The sequence below is a fragment of the Oncorhynchus nerka genome, linkage group LG7 (assembly GCF_034236695.1).
Source record: "Oncorhynchus nerka isolate Pitt River linkage group LG7, Oner_Uvic_2.0, whole genome shotgun sequence".
Taxonomy (NCBI): domain Eukaryota; kingdom Metazoa; phylum Chordata; class Actinopteri; order Salmoniformes; family Salmonidae; genus Oncorhynchus; species Oncorhynchus nerka.
In genome coordinates this window covers 72,351,877-72,371,063 of record NC_088402.1, presented here as the reverse complement: position 1 = coordinate 72,371,063, position 19,187 = coordinate 72,351,877, and the positions used below count along the sequence as shown (strand labels likewise).

The following is a 19,187-nucleotide window of genomic DNA, read 5'->3' as shown; positions in this document are numbered from 1 at the left end:
ACATACAATTCCTTTGACCTCATGACTTGGTTTTTGCTCTGACATGCACTGTCAACTGTGGGACCTTATATAGACAGGTGTGTTCCTTTCCAAATCATGTCCAATCAATTGAATTTACCACAGGTGGACTCCAATCAACTTGTAGAAACATCTCAAAGATAATCAATGGAAACAGGATGCACCTGAGCTTAATATCAAAGGGGCTGAATATTTATATAAATAAGGTATGTTTTTTAAATGTTTTCATACATTTGCTAAATGTATTTGTCATTATGGGGTATTGTGTGTATTGCTAAGCGGGAAAAAATAATTGAATCAATTTTAGAATAAGGCTGTAATGTAACAAGATGAGGGAAAAGTCAAGGGGTCTGAATACTTTGAAGGCACTGCAAGTTTCCCTAAGAGAGAGGAAAAAGACAATATTACTGCTGAGGTTTCATGGCTGTTCATTTTATTCAGAAAAACTTCTCAGAAACCTACGAGAGCACTAATGCCAGTGTGTGTATATAATATATGTGTCTCAATAGTAATATGAACATTTCTACTTAAATGGAAGAACAGAATGAATAATGTTCATGCTCAAACAGGCAAAAAATATTTGGACCATAATGTTAAAATAAAAATATTGTACAAGATTACATTTAAGCAATGAAGCAGATTGTGTTCATAAGACACTATAAACACAAAACTAAAACTATTTATCAATACAAAATAAATGCGATCGTTTGAATCAACTGTTCCATAAAAAATAACTGGCAATAATAGGTCACAAAATATAAGTAAACAACAATTGTGTGTGCATAAACAAAAATCATGCAATAAAGATAAGTTGTAGCAAACTACAAGCCCAGCAGGGCCTGTCTAATGTGCAGTTACTGTATGATGTGTGCAAAAAAATACTGTTTAAATAAAAGGAACGGAAATGTACAGTACAGAGCGATGATTGTCTGTTGAATGCACTCGAATGAGTGCTGCAAAAGGATGGGAAGCAGAGAGTTGGTGGGAAAACTACATTGAGGATGTATTTTAGTAGTTGAACTTACATAACCAATCAATGTCCAGTTAAGGTTGCTGGTAGAAGGTTTAGCAGTATGCTTTGTTGACTGGGTTTGCAGTGTCCTCCTGTCATACACTAAAGACGTAGCGTTAGCTGTAGGATGGCTACAGTACAGTATGTACAGCATGGGGATCCCAGGGATTAAACATATGACTCAATATCCTACCATAGACTTGGCTTACTGGGGAAATACAGTATTAGCATAAAGTGACAAGTCTATTTCCCAGTAATTGGGAAACTTGTCACTTTAGCAGGGTATGAATGACATGACAGTAATGATATAGTATTGATAGAGAGCTCCTCAGGTATTTTTCAAACAGATATTGACAAGAGGGATTGGATGCAATCCCTGTCAGATATGGTGAAAGCCGTTTGAATTAGAGTGTTACTTAGATCTCCCATTAAAGGGATACTTCAGGATTTTGGCAGTGAGGCTCTCTATTTACTTCCCCAGAGCCAGATGAACTCGGATACCATGTTTGTGTCTCAGTGTCCAGTATGAACGTTAGAGGTAAATTTGTGAGCCAATGCTAACTAGCGTTAGCACAATGACTGGAAGTCTATGGGTAGTAATTGCGCTACCGCTAGTTAGCATTGGCTCACATATTTACCTCTAACGTCTTTCATACGGGACAAACACAAACATGGTATCCGAGTTCATCTGACTCTGGGGAAGTAGATAAAGGGCCTCACTGCCAAAATCTTGAAGTATCCCTTTAATAATACTAAATAATAAAACAAATAAAAGTAACAAAAAATCAAACATAGTGATTGATATTAACCTTCTCTCATCAACACAGAAGACGAGAGAATAATTGGCAGGTCAACTATAATTCTTCACTTTGTTAATTATATTAGGTTATATGAACCCAAATTGTTGTCTTATCTACACCAGTAATTTAAACAAAAACAAAATCTCCAATTGTATTTAACTGGTTAAAGTGCTAGCTGGGACAACTAAATAATAATACAAGTATCTGGAGATAGTCCTCTCGGACCAGGTTAAGTAGTGGGGGGGTGTAAATGGATATGGGGCGGGGTGAGGGATTGTTCCCTGTACACCCAGGCCCAGTATCTCTAACTGTGACATCACTGCTGCTTACAGTTCTCCTTCTTCTCTTTGGATTTGGCGTGTCCTGATTTGGCGCTTTGCCTCTTCGTGGGCGGGATGAATGTAGGCTCCTCCATGTGGGGGATTGGATGAGACTGACAGGAGGATGGGCCTATTAAGAAGACAAGAGAAGGTCCTATAACTGTACATCACCTCTATATGAAGCTACATGTTATGGTCAGGTGTTACATTGTTATTCCTACCAGAAATGGTCTGTCCCGCTCTGATGCTCTCCTTGCCTGGTCTCTTGGTCTTGAAAGTTGGGTCCAGTTCCTCTGCAATGTTTCTGATTGGCTGTTGTGATCTGTAAGGATATAAGTAGCAGGTTGAAATATAGAACTTTTCATAGCCTAATCTATTACAAAACATATGATAGCAGTCCATTACACAGGAAGCAAATCTCTAGCAAAAACTTTTTCAAAAGACCCATATATTAGCAGCAAATGATAAGATCTGTCAGGTGCTAAGCAGGGCATTTCCAGACAGGGGTTTCCCAGCATTATACATTACATTAGAGTGGCACAGTAGGGTTGGGTGGTATACTGGGGTATTTTGAAATACTCATGGTATGATTTTCAATAAAGTTTTTATTACATTTAAGTATTTATTTTGACTTTAAATACCTGCAGTCAACTTGTGCACTAGTTTAGGAGATAAAGCAGATTGCGTTCTTCATTTGACCTGTTCCATTATTTTTCATCATGAAGCTTACCAGTAAGTACTTACCAGTAGGTATGCCTAGTTCCCTTAAAATAGTTGAGCCGGTCACATTTGTTTAGAAACGCAGGTGATCTAGTAACACTTTGCTAAATATTTTCCAGTTAGATGTGTTATAACTGTCTAAAATGTGCTAAATACTGTGTATTTTATTTGCTAACTTACTAACGAGTTATCCAAGTGTCTAGCTTCCTACAAAAATCAAGCTCATCTTGGTAACTGCAGAGAATCCCCTCCTGGATCAAGAACCTTGCGGTTGTTTTGTGTGTGAGGAAAAATGTGAGTAGCATGTTTGAGTTTCTTGTATAACTTTGAGCTGGGATGTCTGTCCTGCAAATAGTTGAGACCATAAAAAATGTTTGCATACGCTCATTTACATTTAGCTAGCATCCGCAATGGGATTTTACATGTACTTGGTAATACCGCATACTGCAGGATGGTTGGTTTGAAGTTATGGAAATGTGGATACCGCCCAAGCCTGACTCACAGTGTTGAGGTGGGGCTAGGGGCCTGATAGTCAGGAGAACACTCCTCAGTAGGAGATGGAAGGCCCTCGGAGTCCAGTCTCTCCCGCTGAATCTGACACACAGAACACATTATTATTATAATATTGTAAGTCCATGTATAGTGTCAATAGTTAACATATGTAGACAATGGCTCATAAAACCAGCAGCAGCTACCGGTCTCTCTCTGACAGTTCTCCTTTTGTGGGGGTCAGCCAGGTCATGCTGTTCACGTCGTGATCCCGGGCCATTAAGGTCACGTGACTGGCGATTCGACTGTATTTCCTGTTTCTGCATGAAGCGGGCGATTTCCTGACAGAGGACACAGTGACCATAAAGGGTCAATACACAATAGGCATGTTGTTACACATTGGACAGGTGGACTCTAGCTGAACCCAAGGCTTTGAGGGACCTATGACCTGAGCCTATGATTTATCTGATGAATTTTGAGATCGGTTGATAAAAAGGTCAAATGAACTTTGGAGGCACATCCCCTAGTTAAAGATGGTAATATACCTCTCCTTAGATCAGGGGTATTCAACTGGGGGTCCACAGCCCTCAAAGGTACTTTTTTAGAAAAACGTCAAGTCAGATAAGAACAAATTCTTATTTACAATGACAGCCTACCCTGGCCAAACCCTAACCCGGACAATGCTGGGCCAATTGTGCGCCGCCCTATGGGACTCCCAATCACGGCCGGTTGTGATACAGCCTGGAATCGAACCAGGGTCTGTAGTGATGCCTCTAGCACTGAGATACAGTGCCTTAGACCACCGCACCACTCGGGAGCCCTTTTCGCAGGGGGTCTGCGACAAATATAGAAGACTTTTGAATTACATGCCTATCATTATTTCTAATGATGTCAACTTTATTTCTTAACTCCTAGTATTGAGCAAAATAAGAGTCAATTACACTCGCTGGAGTATCTATCTAACATGTGCTTTTTCAAAGCCTCCGCGAACAGGCTACCAGTGCCACTGGCAAGTTTTATTGACTTGGACATAAACTTTTGCTAACCTTTGTTTAACCAGATAAATAGCTGCTCTAAGCAAAAATGTGTTTTGAGTTACCTTTCTAGCAAATAGTATGTTAGAGTTTACACTTCCTCCAATTATAATGTGGGGAAGTCAATATAATGAAAAAAAATGTCTAGCAGATCTATTCATTTTAAAATGTTGATTACTTCTCCTCGCCATTATTAGTTTTGTTAACGTATGATGGGGTCCCTGGGTCTTCGGTTTTCCTGGGAGCGGGTGCCTGGGCAAGGAAAGGTTGAAGACCTCTCACGTAAATCATAGCCTCACTTGCAGTCAGTTCTTTTGGGAGATAATACCAACATCATGATATTTCCTTTTACACCTTTATCTTACCTCATCCTGAGCCACTTGCGCAACTCTGAAGTCTCCCTCTGGGTAAGAGTCATGTTGAGAGAGGGAAGAACGGGCTGGAGGGCTCTGCAATGACAAGAGGATAACTCAGCATGGTGTTGCTGCAGTAACTCCCCTGAATCTACTCTGAACATGTCATGACTCTAGGACCAAGAACATATTCAAAATAGCTTCTGAAGTTTCATAATTGTATGTTCGTTAATGTGTAAAAAAATTAAATAAATTTCCTGAAAACCTCAAATTTTCAAGACAGACTTTTAGACAGCGACATTTAGTAACATAGTTGGATGTGAGCCGACACAGTACATCCAGTAGGATGATCCTCCCTTACCCTAGTCAACAGTTTATCCTCCTCCTTTTGCAGCCTCCTGGCCAGCTCCTCATCCAGCAACACCTGGTGCAGTTCCCCCAGGTCCAGACACACCCCCTCCTCTGGCTGCAGCGCGGCTCCTGTAGAAGGAAAGACCTGGGTCAGGAAGGTTTAGAGATAAAGGCTGTGATGAGGTATGATTAAAAGGTCTATGAAATGAAATCTAGTGAAGTATACTGAACAAAAATTGAAACGCAACATGCAACAATTTCAAAGATTTGACTGAGTTACAGTTCATATAAGGAACTCAGTCAATTGAAATCAATTAATTAGGCCCCAATCTATGGATTTCACATGACTGGGAATACAGATATGCAGCGGTTGGTCACAGATGCCTTAATTTAAAAAAGAAAGTAGATCAGAAAACCAGTCAGTATCTGGTGTGACTCATTGCGACATCTCCTTCACATAGAGGTGATCAGGCTGTTGATTGTGGCCTATGGAATGCTGTCCTACTCCTCTTCCATGGCTGTGCGAAGTCGCAGGATATTGGCGGAACTGGAACACGCTGTCGTAAATTCTCAAATGGTGAGTATGCAGGTGAAAGAACTGGGACATTTTTAGCTTCCAGGAATGGTGTACAGATCCTTGCGACATGGGGCTGTGCATTATCATGCTGAAACATGAGGTGATGGCAGCGGATGTATGGCACTACAATGGGCCTCAGGATCTCATCACGGTATCTCTGCGCTTTCAAATTGATTAAATACAATTGTGTCCCTAGCTTATGCCTGCCTATACCATTTGCCCACAGAAGTCGGTTCTGACGCCAAACTGCAGTCAGGTCAAAAACCTGGTGTGGATGAGCTTCCCTGAGAATTTCTGCACAAACTATTTGGTTGTGCAAACCTACAGTTTCATCAGCTGTCCGGGTGTCTGGTCTCAGACTGTCCACAGGTGAAGAAGTTGGATGTGGAGGTCCTGGGCTGGCATGGTTACATGTGGTCTGTGGTTGTGAAGCCGGTTGGACATACTCCCAAATTCTGTAATGCGACGTTGGAGGCGGCTTATGGTAGAGAAATTAACATTCAATTCTCTGGCAACAGCCCTGGTGGACATTCCTGCAGTCAGCCTGCCAATTGCACTCTTCCTTAAAACTTGAGACATATGTGGCATTTTGTTGTGTGACAAAACTGCACATTTTAGACTGGCCTTTTATTGTTCCCAGGACAAGGTGCACCTGTGCAATGATCGTGCTGTTTCATGCCACACCTGTCAGGTGGATGGATTAGTTTGGCAAAGGAGAAATGTTCACTAACTGAGATGTTTTAGAGAAATATGCTTATTGTGCGTATGTACAATTTCTGGGATCTTTTATTTCAGCTTATGAAACATGGGACCAACACTTTACATGCTGCGTTTATATTTTTCTTCATACTTAGAGAAAAGAAACATACTGCAAATCATACAGCACATTACTGGAAGACAGGTCTGCGTAGCAGGTAGCCTAGCAGATAGCATTGGGCCAGGAACTGAAAGGTTGCTGGTTCAAATACCCGTGCTGTCAAGATGAAAAGTGAGCAAGGCCTTAACCCTATTTTGCTCCAGTGGCATCACACTACTATGGCTGACCCTACACAACAACATCTCACTTCACCTATCCTGTGTATGTGACAAAATATTTATTTAAGAATAAAATGGGTTCATCAAGAAGAACAACAATCATCTCTTATAATCATTTCAAGAGGACAAAGATGAAGGATTGAGAGGGGTTTGAAGAACAGCTAATCTATAAATGAGGGAAATCCAGATGAAGGTATTTCCCAGACCATCAGAATGAACACTACAAAAGAAAAATCAAATTTCTGAGAAAAATAAAAAGATTTGGAGGCCCCTCCTTTAAACACAAGGAAACCAAGATGAGTAGATTTTTCCAGATTTGATTGTTTAAGGAGGGAGGACGTGAAGAGGAGTAGATGTACACAGAGAGGTTGTTGGGAAGCTTTGGGTAAAGAGTACAGTAGTCACCTCCCCTGCAGGTCTGTGTTCAGAGTGCTGAGGTACCTGCAGCTCAGGGTGTTACCTGCTTTGGAGGTGTGCCTAGATCTGGCCCTGTTGGAGGCCCCTCTGCTGCAGAAGCTTTGGCTGAAATGGTGGGCTCTCCGCAGGGGTCTCTCCTCCCTCCTCTCTTGCTCCTCCTCTGAGCTGTTCTGCTCCTCCTGCTTATACCCATGCTGGCAATCACTTGCACTCCTCACCCTGCGCTCACTATGGTGGTGCCCATCATCCCTGCCATCCCTCTCCTGGTCCCCACCTGAGCTGACCCTGTTCCTAGGGTCTCCACTACTCCTCCTCCCCCCTCTCCCTCTGCTGTGTTCAACATTGACCTCAGTCCCACTACCCTCCACTATGGTCAGGTTTTCAAGGATTCTTTCTCCCTCTCCTCCATGGCCTTGGTTACTGTGGCCTTCGCTTTGTGAGGCTCTCTTTCTTTCCCCGACATCTTCATGGTAACTACGCCTGGTGGGGACAGCTCTTAGAAAAGCTCTCTGTTGATGTTGAGAGTCACTGTGGGCAATGGCATTTTCCCCATCATGCACTTGGCAGTCTCTGACCTCACCTCTGACCCCCCGTGACCTTGACCCCCCGTGGAAGCTCTGCCTCACGGCCACACCCCGCTCTCTTAAGTCATGGGCAATCAGGTCCCATACATTCACTGCTCGCCTGCTGTCGTCATGGTAACTATAATAATACCTGCTGGCATTGTCCTGGAAGCGGACTTGTTTGTTGTCGCTGGTTTCTCTGTAGGTCCACCTCCTCCTAACCCCGTCTCGGTCTCTATCCTGCAGCCCTCTGGCATAGTCATTAGTACTACTGATGTAGCACCACCCTCTCCCCTCCTCTGACTTGGGGTCCCCGTCATAACCCCGGTCATGCTTTGCCCTGGGATTCTTTTCCTTTTCCTTAACCCCCCTATCCCTGTCCTGACAACTCCCCCTATGCCTTTCCTCCCTTTTTCCACTTCCCCTCTCCCACATCCTGCTGCGCTCTTCTCTGGAGCTGATGGGACTGCCGAGACTCCTGTAACTCCTCTCCGGTAGTTGGTACACAGAAGCCTGGCAACGACTAGGGGCAGTATTGAGCCATTTCTCCAGTCTACAGGGCCGGGATGGAGGAAGGTGTTCAGGGAAAACAGTGTCTGCGTCCTCTGAGCCTTCATCACTCAAATAGTCTGGTGGAGGGCATTGGAGGTAGTTTCTGATGAGTCTAGGCAGATTAGAGTGTCCATTATGTGATGATTGTGTTCTGTTATTCTGTCCTGCTGACCTGTGGGTCTCATACAGAGGCTCAGCAGTAGAGTGTGACTGTGGCTGTGTGTTAGAGATGGAACATTGCCACCTGCTGGTAGCAGGCTGATGATGGTGCAGCCCTTCTCCCTGGCTAGGGCTGGTGCTGAGAGCAGGCAGGCGTGGGCATGACGAGGGTGAGCCACGGACGTTGGTACCGTCTATAATCAAGCCAAACATGCAAACACAAAAGCAGGTGAGTGTGGGTGTTAATGGTTTATATTAGACAGGCGCAGTGAATGGTGCCAGGCTAACACAGGGTTCATTCATATCAATATACAAGGGACCATGCTAGACATGCCATTTTGTAATAATGATGTTTAATATTTGGCAAGGAGGCATGTAATTAAATGATCCTAGATTATTTATCTATAAGTGAACATTTAAATACAAGCTTGACAGACAAAACAACGCACACAGTGCCACGGTCCATATTATTAACAAGATAGCTAGAGCGAAGTGATTGCCAGAGTGATAAGGCTGCCAGGAAACCTGTGGAGTCAAGTGGATGCAGATTGGAATGTCCGGCTGAGGAGGACAGGCAGTTAAGCATGCAGAGCAAAGCAGGGTTAGATTAGAGCAGTCTCCCCAAGTAACTTCAGCTCTACACCTACTACGCAGGTAGCCTAGTGGTTAAGAGCATTGGGCCAGTAACCGAAAGGTTGCTAGTTTGAATCCTTGAGCCGGCAAGGTAGAAAAACTTGCCATTCTGCCCTTGAGCAAGACAGTTAACTCACAACACCTGTTCCCCGGGCGCTGATGACGTGGGCGTTGATTAAATCAGCCCCCCGCACCTCTCTGATCCAGAGGGGTTGGGTTAAATGCGGAAGACACATTTTGGTTGAATGCATTCAGTTGTGCAACTGGCTAGGTATCCCCGTTTGCCCACAGCTACAAACTGGCTACAATGACCCAGGTGTGGAGGGCTTGATCATCAGGGTTCATCAGAGTTTAAGAGTCCAGAGTTGATTAGGATTTCAAGTCCTTCTGTGCCATATTTTGTCCTTGTTATGATCATAAAAGAAACAGTATGTACACCAACCATGGTGAAAAAGCATTGAGAAGTAACAATAAAATCAAGAGGACAGGTCAGAATAGCAGGTACCACCCAAAGTATGATTTAAACCAAAGCAATCATTCAACCAACCTTTGTCACCATTAGACATTATTTCAAGAATAAAAGAGAAGAAACCATATAGATGATAAAAATTAACCCTAAAACAAATGACCCTGTCAACAGAGGGGCCTTTTTTACCCATAAAGCACACTGTTAGATTATAAAGTATTGTCATGCCTAGGAATAATTGGAAATCTTGTTTGATGCCCGAACAATAGTGACAGTTTATTTTATTCTATAATGAAGCAACAGATACTAAGGTGTGACTGTACCATCACTGAGGCTTTCCTGCCCACTGCTCCTCTGTCTGACCCTCAGCTCCTCCTCTTCCTGGATGTGTTTAGCCATTTCCTGTGGAAACAAGGTTAGGTCTATTATTGTTTCATCCATGGAACCAGAGCTGTAACAATACACTTAGTCAGCAGATGGGAATAAAATCATTATAGAAAATGGTTGTCTTCAGTATCATATAACAGTACTAGTGATTTAGGGTTGACTCAGAGCCCAGAACAGGAGAAGAAATATGTTAATTGTATCCTTCACACACTCAGTTTGTGCTCAGTTGCAGTACTGAGTCAGTCAGAAAATGCCTAATATGTCAACCTCCAAATGCTTGCCAAGCATATGGCTGAGGTTAAGTAGGCTTGTGCCAATGTGTGGGCAGATGCTGGCATCAATCACTGTGGTTTTCTATTCAGCCTCCACCCATCTACATTCAGAGAACCTTTGAAAGAGATCATTCTGTACATCACAGATTAGTACCACAAGGTGTCAGTATAACATGGCCCAAAATGACAAAATAAACAGTAAAGCCCTGTTACCCTAAAATAACATTTGTCAAATCAACCATAACAACAGAGAATCTTCAGAGAAATAGGGTCAGGGTTCTTACTTCTTGGTCATGAATGACTGGTGTGATGCAAAGCATCAAATCAAGCCACAGATATATTATTGCTACATGTTAAGGTGTATGAGTGACATGGCATTAGACCTAGAAATGATTGGCTCATGGTTCTTAAATCACAATTCAAATAAGGATCCAGTGGTGGAAAAAGTACTCAATTGTCATACTTGAGTAAAAGTAAAGATACCTTAATAGAAAAGTGAAAGTCACCCAGTAGGATACTACAGTAAAAGTCAAAGTATTTGGTTTCAAATAGAAGTATCCAAAGTCATTTCTGAAATATACTTAAGTACCAACAGTAAAAGTCTAAATCATTTCAAATTCCTTATAGCAAACAAGATGGCACAATTGTCTTGTTTTATTTACAGATAGCCAGGGGCACACACCAACACGCAGACATCATTTACAAACTAAACATTTGTGTTAGTGACATGAAGAGATAACCAGTTATGTTTTCTTGAGAATTTGAACATTTTCCTGTCCAAATGTAACGACTACTTTTGGGTGTCAGGGAAATGTATGGAGTAAAAAGTACATTATTTTCTATAGGAATGTAGTTTAAGTAAAATTTGGAAAAAATGTAAATAGTAAAGTACAGATACCTGAAAACTGCTTAAGTAGTAGTTAGTATTTTTACTTAAGTAACTTTACACCACTGCAAGGATCCAATTGCTCAATCACTGTCAGGTGGTTTAGTGGGTTAACTCAAACAAGCAGTAAGGACAAACAAGACATCAAAGACTCTTCAGAACACAATACAAATGTATCTAATGTATTTAATGACGTGTGGAAACTTGCAACATGATAAACACTGACAACTAGTCTCTAATTGTATAGACAGAGTCTGGGTGGCCTGCAATAGAAAGACAGTGGAAGTGTTGCTGAATGCAGAGCCACAGTAGGTGACTTGTCTCCATTATGGAGGGAGATCTAGCATGACCACAGTGGCTGCGCATCACAAAACCTGCGCCGTGTTAGCCTGGTCCCAGATCGGTTTGTGCGGTCTTACTAACTCCTATGGTCATTGTGGAAAAACAGCACAAACAGATCTAGGAACAGACTAGCTCCAGATGGCCAGGACAGGCTGGTAATATCAGGAAGGCCTGGGGGCTGACTCAATGGAAAATAAGAGGCCAGGCAGGCAGACCAGAGAAACAGAAGGCCAACCTTTTATCTCCCTCTGCCTGGCTCAGCGGCTGGGCTCTGGTCTGGAAAAATTGCTGAGAGAGTGGGCTGCTTTACTTTCATTAACACCTTGTCAACTGGGCATGCCACTGCCACCCTGCACAAGGGCTGCCTCCCTTGTAACTTTGACCTCAAAAAAGACTTGTGCTCTGCCTCCTCTGAGACAGAATTGAGGCCCTGTGCGACAAATTACACATAACGGAAATGGAGTGCGGGTCCATTGATACATGTGGGGGGGGGGGGACAACAAACCATATCAGTACTCCCTTGATGCCACCTGTAGATGTGTTTTATTTATTGAACCTTTATTTAACTAGGCAAGTCAGTTAAGAACAAATTCCTATGTACAATGACGGCCTACCAAAGGCCTCCAGTGGGGGTTCAAAATAAAATATAGGACAACACACATCCCGAGAGACAAGAGACACCACAATACTACTTAAAGAGAGAGAGACCTAAGACAACAACTAGATCAAATAGGTCCATGTTTAGATGGGTGGGCCCTTTTGGGACAAAAGAAACCTCCAATGACAAGTGTTAAGAGCCTCTTGGTTGGCTAAATCCCAGTGCTTAGCCAGCTTAGCCTTGCCAGCCTCAGCAGACAGTTAGCAGCTTGAAATGGCAGGTTAGCTCAGGGAGTGCAATGGGGAACTGGCATTCAGACTGACTGCACTGCCTGGTGCCTTCTGTTCTGCTGCACAATTAAACACACGGTCAGCAGGGATGCTAATATTTAATCAACACACTACATCAGCCAACGTTACATAAATGTGAATTTGCTTGGACTGTCTTTTAGGGATTCACAATGACCTTGGAAGTAGAATATGACTATCAGGCTTGGGTGGTATTTGGAAATAGCCACAGGATGGTTTTTCAATATCATCAACATTGAAACTATTAAGTTTTTCAATACATTTTTATCTACTTCTTAAGTTAATACCTGCAGTCAACTTGTGCAAAAAGTTAGGACATAAAGCAGATCGTGTTCTTCATTTCACCTGTCAAATTATTTCACATTATGAAGCTTACCGTTGTATCCCAGCACAGTTGAGCCAGTCACGTGTTTGTAAGTAGCACAACAGGAGAAAGAGGGAGCAGGTGAGTCCAGCTGTGTATTAACAGGGGTCGCGTTTTATATTGAAAGTCAAGTTTTGTTTTAATAGTGATCAGGGATGTGCAACTATAGTTTTCCTTCACAGAAAATACATTAGGGCAACACATGTAGCTGGCTACATTCTAATATTTTGCTTAAGTTAATCTTGCATTTTACCAGAGAAAAGTAGGCTGGCGACTATGAGAAAAGTAGGCTGGCTACTATGAGAAAAGTACCGGAGAAAAGTAGGCTGGCTACTATGAGAAAAGTACCGGAGAAAAGTAGGCTGGCTACTATGAGAAAAGTACCAGAGAAAAGTAGCTACACATCAGTCAGAGCGCTGTCTGCTGATAGAATGCCCTTCATGAATTCTCATCCAAGTGAAGATTGATGCCGAGCAGAAACCCTCCCCTAAACCAGACGATGCTGGGCCAATTGTGCGCCGCCCTATGGAACTCCCGGTCACGGCTGGTAACAACACAGCCTGGGATCGAACCTCAGGCTGTAGTGACACCACAACACTGCAATGCAGTGCCTTAGATGCTGTGCCACTCAGGAGGCCAATCATTTCAGATCTGTGTTTAGAAAATGTAGCAAGATATTTCTTATGAGTTTTATCTTTATTTCCCGTGTGAAAAGCATAGAATGTTGTATTAACTATCCAGTTAACAAGAAGTTTATCTAAACAAGTGCTTGACTAAATAAGGTGACAGGGCATCATATTGCATTAGCGTTCTGCCATGTTCGAGAAGTCAAAGACCTTTGGATGAGATCTATACAGATGCTACTGCCATCTTGATTTCCTTGCGTTTCTTTCTACTCTCGGTTGTTCTCGACCCGTCTGCTCCTCCCCAATCTTCTCAGAGCAGAGCAGGCAGGATGTTGCCCTAGCGACTCCAGACTCCACAGACACAGCTTGTACACAAGCTGCTCCAGAGCCAGTACAGTTCTTCCTTCAGCCAAGCATGCGTCAAAACTTTGTTCATTTGCACAATGTCTCTTGCTCACATTCGCTTGTGTCAAAAAAAAGACATTCGGAAGCACCTACCTATACATTCTATACACAAAACATTAAGGACACCTTCCTAATATTAAGTTGCAACCCCCCCTCCCCACTTTGGCCCTCAGAACAGCCTCAATTTGTCAGGGCATGGACTCTACAAGGTATTGAAAGCGTTTCACAGGGATGCTGGCCCAAGTTGAATCCAATGCTTCCCACAGTTGTCAAGTTGGCTGGATGTCCTTTGGGTGGTGGAACATTCTTGATACACAAGGGAAACGGTTAAGCGTAAAAAGAAAAACCATCAGCGTTGCAGTTCTTCACACAATCTGGTGCACCTGGCACCTACCACCATACCCCACTCAAAGGCACTTCAATCTGTTGTCTTGCCCATTCACCCTCTGAATGGCACACATACACAACCCATGTCTCAAATCCTTCAAATCATGTTTAGCCTGTCTTCTCCCCTTCATCTACACTGATTGAAGTGGATTTAACAAAATAACTTAAGGATGATCAAACTAAATTGGATGAACCTGAGCTCAATTTGGAGTGTTATAGCAAAGGGGTGTGAGCACTTATTAGGCTTTTTATTTGCAATAAAATTTGCCAACATTTATAAAAACTTGTTTTCATTTTGTCATTATGTGGTATTGTGTGTAGAAATGTTTTTATTTTGAATTCAGGCTGTAACAAACAAAAAAGTAACGTATGAATACTTTCTAAAAGGCACTGAGCGTCATGAGTTTAGTCCAACTGTCGTACTCCATCAGAACCCAAAATAAGCATGCAGAAAACAATTAAAATAAACACTATATCCTCAAAACATAGTTAAAATATAATTTTAATATCATGGATGATCAGTCCTTGCATCCATAGCTCTGTCTATGAATTTAAGAGTTTCTTATATTTCAGCTTTTAATTTTAACATTGTGGTATTGTGTGTAGGCCAGTGACACAAAATCTCAATTTATTCCATTTTAAATTCAGGCTTTAACACAACAATCCACTTCAAACAATGTAGATGAAGGGGAGAAGATGGGATAAAGAATTTTTAAGAATTGAGACATGGATTGTGTATGTGTGCCATTCCTGCAGTCAGCATACCAATTACACACTCCCTCAAAAATTGAGACATCAGTGGCATTGTGTTGTGTGACAAAACTGCACATTTTAGATTGGCCTTGTATTGTCCCCAGGACAAGGTGCAACTGTGTAATGATCATGCTGTTTAAATCAGCCACACCTGTCAGGTGGATGGATTATCTTGACAAAAGGAGAAATGCTCACTAACAGGGATGTGGTGCACAAAATATGAGAGAAATGTGCCTTTTGTGCATATGGAATATTTCTGGGATCTTTTATTTCAGCTCATGAAATACAGGACCAACACTTTACATGTTGCATTTCCATTTTTATTCAGTGTGAGACCACCACTTTCAGCAACGGGCCAAGCTACTAAATGATCTCCACCGTACCCCCAGAATGCTGCACACACCAACAGTCTGCTCTGACTTCACTCACTCTGAACAAGGATCCTTTATGAGAGATTCTGAGGCAGCTAGCTTCAATAAGGAAACCTAAAGAGTAAAGGAAGGAGAAAGCGGTCTTTGTGAGTCTGGATAACCTGGTCTGGTCTCTGGCTCCATAACACCCCTTTCTTGCTCTTCTAATTGTACACTACCTTCAGAAAGTATTGACATGTTGTTGTGTACAGCCTGAATTTAAAATGGATTCAATTGAGATTGTGTGTCACCGGCTTACACACATCCCATAATGTCAAAGTGCAATTATGTTTTCACTTTTTTTTTTTTTTACAAATAAAAAAATGAAATGTAAAACATTGAAATTCAAAGACAGAGCTATGCATGGACTGACCATCAATGATATCAAAATGATATTTTAACCATATTTTAAGGCTATATAGTGTTTACATTTACATTGTTTACAAACATAGGAGTAAAAAAGGCTTATATTTTGGGTTCTGATGGGGGTATGACAGTTGGACTAAGCTCATGGCGCATATACAGTGCCTTCAGATCCCTTGACGTATTCTACACTTTGTTCCAGCCTAAATTCTAAATGGATTCAAATAAATAAAAGATCTCACCCATCTACATACAACACCCCATAATGACAAAGTGAAAACATGTTTTTATAAATGTTGGCAGACTACAACTTCATTCGAGTCCACCTGTGGCCAATTCAATTGTTTGCGTATGATTGACAAATGAATAAAACATTAAACGCTGAAATAAGTGTACTTTTGTTATTGAATCCATACACAAGTTCAGGACTAAAAATATCTTAAGTCACATAAGTTGCATGGACTCGCCCTTCATGCAATAATAGTATTTAACATGATTTTTTAATAACTACCTGTACCCCACACACATCATTTTCTACAAAGGTTCTTCAGTCGAGCAGTGAATTTCAAAGACAGATTCAACCACAAAGACCAGGGAGGCTTTCCAATGCCTCAAAGAAGGCCACATAGGTAGATGGGGGAAAAATAAAACAGACATTGAATATCACTTTGAGCATGGTGAAGTTAATTACACTTTGGATGGTGAATCAATACACCTAGTCACTGTAAAGATACAGGCTTCCTTCCTAACTCTGTTGCCGGAGAGGAAGGAAACCACTCAGGGATTTCACCATGAGGCCAATGGTGACTTTGAAACAGTTAGAGTTTAATGGCTGTGATAGGAGAAAACTGAGGATGGATAAACATTGGACTTACTCCCCAATACTAACCTAATTTACAAGAGTGAAAAAAAGGAAGCTTGTATAGAATAAAAGTATTCTAAAACATGCATCCTGTTTACAACAAGGCACTAAAGTAATACTGCAAACAAATGTGGCAAAGCAATTCACTCTTAGTCCCGAATGTGTTTTGTATGGGGCAAATCCAATACAACACATTACTCAGTACAAATCCATATTTATTTTCTAAGCAGTGGTAGCAGTATCATGTTATGGGTATATTTATCATCAGCAAGGACTAGGGAGTTTTCAGCATTAAAAAGAATATGGAATTGAGCTGAGGACAGGCAAAAGTTGAGGAAAACTACTTTTTTTCTGCTTTCCACCAGACACCTTTCAGCTGGACCATAACTTAAACAAGGCCAAATCTACACTGGAGCTGCTTTCCAAGAAGACCGTGAATGTTCCTGAGTTGCAGAGTTACAGTTTTTACTTAGTGCCTTGCAAAGTATTCACCCCCCTTGGAGTTTTTCCTATTTTATTGCATTACAACCTGTAATTTAAATGGATTTTTATTTGAATTTTATGGCAATATTCCAAATTGGTAAAGTGAAAAAAAGTTACTTATGTATTCACCCCTTTGCCATGAAGCCCCTAAATAAGATCTGGTGCAACCAATTGCCTTCATAAGTCACATAATTAGTTAAATAAAGTCCACCTGGGTGCAATCTCAGTATATATATAAACACACACACCTGTTTTGAAAGGCCCCAGAGTCTGAAACACCACTAAGCAAGGGGCACAACCAAGCAAGCTATGAAGGCCAAGGAGCTCTCCAAACAGGTCAGGGACAAATTTGTGAAGAAGTACAGAGCAGGGTTGGGTTATAAAAAATATCAGAAACTTTGAAAATCCCAGAGCACCATCCCTTATAATTTTTTTTTAACAAAGATGGCCCCACAACAAACCTGCCAAGAGAGGGCCTCCCACCAAAATGTATAGACCAGACCAGGCAGGCATTAAATCAGAGAGGAACCAAAGAGACCAAAGATAACCCTGAAGGAGCAGCAAAGCTCCACAGCGGAGATTGGACTATCTGTCCATAGGACCACTTTAAGCCGTACACTCCACAGAGCTGAGCTTTATGGAAGAGTGGCCAGAAAAAAGCCTTTGCGTAAAGAAAAAAATTAGCAAGCACGTTTTGTGTTCACCAAAAAAGCATGTGGGAGACTCCCCAAATATATGGAAGGAGGTACTCTGGTCAGATGAGACTAAAATTGAGCTTTTTGGTCATCAAGGAAAATACTATGTCTGGCACAAACCCAACCCCTCTCATCACCCCGAGAACATGTTTTTCCATCGGCTGGTACTGGGAAACTGGTCAGAATTGAAGGAATGGTGGATGGCGCTAAATACAGGGACATTTTTGAGGGAAACCTGTTTGTCTTTCAGAGATTTGAGACTGGGACGGAGGTTCGCCTTCCAGCAGGACAATGACCCTAAGCATACTGCTAAAGCAACACTTGAGTGGTTTAAGGGGAAACATGTCTTGGAATGGCCTAGTCAAAGCCCAGACCTCAATCCAATTGAGAATCTGTGGTATGACTTAAAGATTGCTGTACACCAGCGGAACCCATCCAGCTTGAAAGAGCTGGAGCAGTTTTGTCTTGAAGAATGGGCAAAAATCCCAGTGGCTAGATGTGCCAAGCTTATAGAGACATACCCCTAGAGACTTGCAGCTGTAATTGCTGCAAAATGTGGCTCTACAAAGTATTGACTTTTAGGGAGTGAAAAGTTATGCACGCTCAAGTTCAGTTTAAAAATGTGTTTATTTCTTGCTTGTTTCACAAAAAACATTTTGCATCATCAAAGTGGTAGGCATGTTGTGTAAATCAAATTATAAAAATACATTTTAATTCCAGGTGGTAAGGCAACAAAATAGGAAAAATGCCAAGGGGGGTGGAATACTTTTGCAAGCCACTGTAAATCTACGTCAAGCAGGGGTGACCCGTCATTCACGGCAGGTGGGGCAGCGCATTGGGCCCCACATTTTTAGCAGAAGGTTTTATAACTATAAGAGATATATATATATATATACATATATACACACACAATTTTGGGGAGCTTGCATGTTATTTTGGCATTAATACGAGTCACATATCAGTTTGCAAACAATGTAATATACAGTTGAAGTCGAAAGTTTACATACACTTAGGTTGGAATCATTAAGACTCGTTTTTCAACCCCTCCACAAAGTTCTTGTGAACAAACTATAGTTTTGGCTAGGACATCTAGGCTAGGACATCTGTGTGCATGACAAGTAATTTTTCCAACAATTCTTTACAGACAGATTTCACTGTATCACAATTCTAGCGGGTCAGAAGCTTACATACACTAAGTTGACTGTGCATTCAAACAGCTTGGAAAATTCCAGAAAATTATGTCATGGCTTTAGAACCTTCTGATAGGCTAATTGACATAATTTGAGTGAGTTGGAGGTGTAGCTGTGGATGTATTTCAAGGCCTACCTTCAAACTCAGTGCCTCTTTGCTTGACATCTTGGGAAAATCAAAAGAAATCAGCCAAGACCTCAGAAAAAATATATATAAACACCATGGGACCACACAGCCGTCACACCGCTCAGGAAGGAGACGCGTTCTGTCTCCTAGAGATTAACATACTTTGGTGGGAAAAGTGCAAATCAATCCCAGAACAGCAGCAAAAGACCTTGTGAAGATGCTGGAGGAAA

At 41.8% G+C, this 19,187-nt stretch overlaps 1 protein-coding gene across 3 annotated transcripts in view; it reads right to left on the bottom strand.

Annotated features, from left to right (window-relative positions):
- Positions 1 to 429: 429 nt before the first annotated feature.
- The window catches only part of LOC115119282 (coiled-coil domain-containing protein 50-like), a 41,244-nt gene continuing 22,486 nt past the window's right edge, over positions 430 to 19,187 (bottom strand). For 2 of the 3 annotated variants that reach the window (XM_029648053.2, XM_029648054.2), the window contains exons 6-13: positions 9,823 to 9,901; positions 7,170 to 8,594; positions 5,108 to 5,226; positions 4,759 to 4,842; positions 3,566 to 3,700; positions 3,373 to 3,464; positions 2,372 to 2,472; positions 430 to 2,280 (exon numbers count right to left, since the gene is read on the bottom strand). In XM_029648053.2, the coding sequence (XP_029503913.2) occupies positions 2,147 to 2,280; positions 2,372 to 2,472; positions 3,373 to 3,464; positions 3,566 to 3,700; positions 4,759 to 4,842; positions 5,108 to 5,226; positions 7,170 to 8,594; positions 9,823 to 9,901 (2,169 nt within the window). In that variant the 3' untranslated portion in view covers positions 430 to 2,146. The remainder of the gene's footprint in view (positions 2,281 to 2,371; positions 2,473 to 3,372; positions 3,465 to 3,565; positions 3,701 to 4,758; positions 4,843 to 5,107; positions 5,227 to 7,169; positions 8,595 to 9,822; positions 9,902 to 19,187) is intronic. The other variant, XM_029648055.2, reaches the window with a different exon arrangement.